The sequence below is a fragment of the Protobothrops mucrosquamatus genome, unplaced genomic scaffold, assembly GCF_001527695.2.
Source record: "Protobothrops mucrosquamatus isolate PMUCROS unplaced genomic scaffold, P.Mucros_1.0 scaffold2817, whole genome shotgun sequence".
In the NCBI taxonomy this organism is placed as follows: Eukaryota; Metazoa; Chordata; class Lepidosauria; order Squamata; family Viperidae; genus Protobothrops; species Protobothrops mucrosquamatus.
In genome coordinates, this window is record NW_015388850.1 from 131,882 (window position 1) to 135,547 (window position 3,666).

A 3,666-nucleotide genomic window follows, 5' to 3' on the forward strand; every position below is an offset into this window, starting at 1 on the left:
ACAGACTTTTATGCCCTCCCATTCCCTTTCTTTGGAACATCTGCCGCTTTCCAGGCAGTTGTGCCCCACTTTGTTTCCAGAGGCTAATTTTAGCCCTCTATTCTTCCTTCCCCACTCAGCCCCTTCTCCCGGGGCTCTGCCTTAATTGAGTGCTTCCATTGATTGATTCTGTTGTTCCCCAGATGTATTTTTAGCCATTGTCCTTTAACAATTCCTTGCCTTTGTTTTTGCAGAGACGGGTGGTAAAGATATAATATTAAAAAGTTGGGCTTGACGTCCCTTGTTTTCCGAAAAGTTGTAAATGCCTCCCGTCCAATAACTCTCCGGTCTGTTTCTCTCTCTTTTTTTTTTTTCTTCCTCCCCTTCGGAACGGATTCAGCTGGGGGCGGCTGTGCACAGCCCGGTCCAGTCTTCCTTGCTGGGATTTTCGGCCATCAGCACTTCCCTGCCACAGGGGTATCTTTGGGTGAGTTTACGCAAAAAACAGCACCTGTTCGGGCCTCGTGCATCAGCTTTCATCTCCTTTGCAAGGAGAAATTGGAATGACTTGAGCAGGGCTCTTCAAACGTGGCCCTTTGATGACTTGTGGACTTCAACTCCCAGAATTCCTCAGCCAGGCACGCTGAGGGCCAAGTTTAAAGACCCCTGAGCTAGAACATAAAGAGTTGGAAGGGACACCTTGAAGTCATCTAGCCCAACCCCCTGCTCAAGCAGGAGAGTCTATGCCAGGGGTCTTCAAACTTGGCCCTTTGATGACTTGTGGACTTCAACTCCCAGAATTCCTCAGCCAGGCACGCGTGGGCTGCACGTTTTCATGTAGCCCACACCTGTCCAGTCAGTCAGATTTCACACCTGTGTCTCTGAAGGTCCTTTTGACAAGCAAAGTCAAGGGGGGAAGCCGGGTTCACTTAACAATTGTGTGATTCACTTAATGACCTTGTGATTCGCATAACAACCGTATGATTCACTTAATGACTTTATGCTTCACACAACAACCATGTGATTCACTTAACAACCGTGGGTGATTCGCTTAATGATCTTAAATAACAACCATGTGATTCACTTAATGACTTTATGATTTGCATAACAACCTTGTGATTCACTTAATGACCTTATGATTTGCATAACCATGTGATTCACTTAATGACTTTATGATTCACACAACCGTGTGATTCACTTAACAACCGTGGGTGATTCGCTTAATGATCTTATGATTTGCATAATAACCTTGTGATTCGCTTAACAACTGTGTGATTCACTTAATGACCTTATGATTTACATAACAACCATGTGATTCACTTAATGACTTTATGATTTGCATAACAACCTTAACGACCTTATGATTTGCATAACCATGTGATTCACTTAATGACCTTATATTTCGCATAGCAGTCTTGTGATTCACTTAATGACTGTGTGATTACTTAACAACCGTGTGATTCACTTAATGACCTTATGATTCACATAACCATGTTTCACTTAACAACCTTATGATTTGCATAACAACCTTGTGATTCACTTAATGACCTTATGATTTGCATAACAACCTTGTGATTCACTTAATGACCTTATGATTTGCATAACAACCATGTGATTCACTTAACAACCATGTGATTCACTTAATAACTTTGTGATTCACTTAACAACCATGTGATTCACTTAATAACTTTATGATTTGCATAACAACCTTGCAATTCACTTAACAACTGTGTGATTCACATAACAACCGTGTGATTCACTTAGTGACCTTGTGGTTTGCATAACAACCTCCTGATTCACATGATAGCTGTGTGACCCACTTAACAACCTTGCCATTTACTTAACACCTTATGATTCATTTAACAACCTTACAATTCGCTTGACAGTCCTGGTCGTCAAGGTGATAAAACTGTCGTCCCGTTTTTAAAAGACAGCGCCCGCTCTTTCTGGCTTCTCTAGGTCGGAGGAGGTCAGGAGGGGGCCGGGGGCCACGTGGAGATATTTTCCCTGAACCGGTCGGTGCCTCGCACGGTCAGGTCCTTCCCGGTGGCCTCCCGGGTCCTCTGCCTGGAGTACATCCCCGAAAGGGCCGAAGAGGAGCGAGCAGAGGAGTCTCAGACCCCGGCTGACCAGCTGTTCCCACCTCAGCCCGCCCTCTGCCTCGGCCTGCAAGACGGCAGGTGAGAGAGAGTGGGGGGTCCCGGAAATAATTGGGGGGGTGGGGCTCGGAGAGTCGGGAAGCCCCTTGTGTCTGTGCGGGTCTCCCCCTTGTGACATTGTCTGTTTAGTCTTCTTTTGGGGGCCGGTCCCTTTACCCTCCTCTCCCTCCACCCAACCCCTGGAACGGGGAGGGAGAAGCACTCTGCACGTGTTCAGAGGAGAGGCCCCGAGTGCTGGCCAAGTAAACGTCTTAATTCCAGTGAAAGGGATGGAGCTACCCCAGCAGTTCCCTTGTCAGCCACTGGGGGGGTGCCCTTTCAGTGCTAGTAAACGGTCCTCTGACTCATGCTGTGTTTTTAAGGGGAGCATCACTTTCTCCCCTCTGCAGCATCCTGGCCTATGGCAGTCTGGACACAGGGGCCCAGTGTTTGCTGACCAGCCGGACCCCTGGAGCCCACCCGGTCCTCTGCCTGAAGCACAACGCCGACTACCTCTTTGCCGGCCTGCAGAATGGGACGGTGGCGGTGTACGCCAGGATCAATGGTGAGTGAGGCTAAGTGTCACTTTGTGTACCTCCACTTTTTCTGCCCTCCCTTCTAGGTGCATTTTCAGCACAAAATGAACCCTTGCAAGATTCACCTGCACAGTGATTGCTCCAAAATTCGGAATCCACCTGTTCAACCAGTCTCGTTCGTGGCTTATTGGGAGAGGAGTTTAAAAACAAACAGACTTGGAATGTAAGTTTTCTGGTAGTCCATCAGCCAAAGAATTATCCACAATGGGCTGGCAGCGATCTCCCTGGGAAACTAGAGATGCGAAAATAAGTGGAAAATAAGGTCCGGCATAAATGAGAACAGTCACTAAGCAAAGCAAGCTGCATTTCTAAATCGATCCTAGAAGCAGTTGAGAACTTAATACAATCCACTATGTTGACGCCTCTAAGTCTGTTTTGGAAATACTGCCCCCCAAAAACACACCTGTGTTTCCCCGAAAATAACACCAGGTCTTATTTTATTTTAATTTTTTGCCTCCAAAAGAGGCACCAGACCTTATTTTCGGTGGCGGTGGTGTCTTTTTTAAACTCACTTCCTTGCACTGACAGCCCCACCCAACGGGTCCACTTCTTCTGGGCCCAAGTTCTGCAGCTGCATTCGGGTCTGCATTTCACAGTCCGGCCTTTCTGGAAGGCCTCGGCAGCTGAGTATCAAGCTATGGATTCAATCCATAGCTCGGTTCTCGGCTGCAATGGCCTTTCCAGAAATGCAGGCCTGGCTGCAGAAGACGCCGCAGAAGAAGTGGGCTGGCGAGGAGGGGCCTGGCTGCAAGATGAGTGGGTGCGGGGCACATGGGGCAGATCCACCCCCCCACCCTAGCTTGATATTTAAGTGTGTGCCTCCCCCCAAAACTAGGGCTTATTTTTGGGGTAGTTCTTATTTTTAGGGAAACATTTTAGAGTGCTACAATAAGTCCTTGAATTACAACAGTTCATTTAGTGACCGAAGTTACAAGGGCACCAAAAAAAGCGAC

At 47.4% G+C, this 3,666-nt stretch overlaps 1 protein-coding gene across 3 annotated transcripts in view; it reads left to right on the forward strand.

Annotated features, from left to right (window-relative positions):
- Positions 1–3,666, forward strand: part of ARHGEF10L (Rho guanine nucleotide exchange factor 10 like) — a 52,426-nt gene that overhangs the window by 33,275 nt on the left and 15,485 nt on the right. For all 3 annotated transcript variants that reach the window (XM_015825812.1, XM_015825811.1, XM_015825813.1), the window contains 3 exons: positions 380–466; positions 1,939–2,159; positions 2,528–2,682. In XM_015825812.1, coding sequence (XP_015681298.1) covers positions 380–466; positions 1,939–2,159; positions 2,528–2,682 — 463 coding nt within the window. The remainder of the gene's footprint in view (positions 1–379; positions 467–1,938; positions 2,160–2,527; positions 2,683–3,666) is intronic.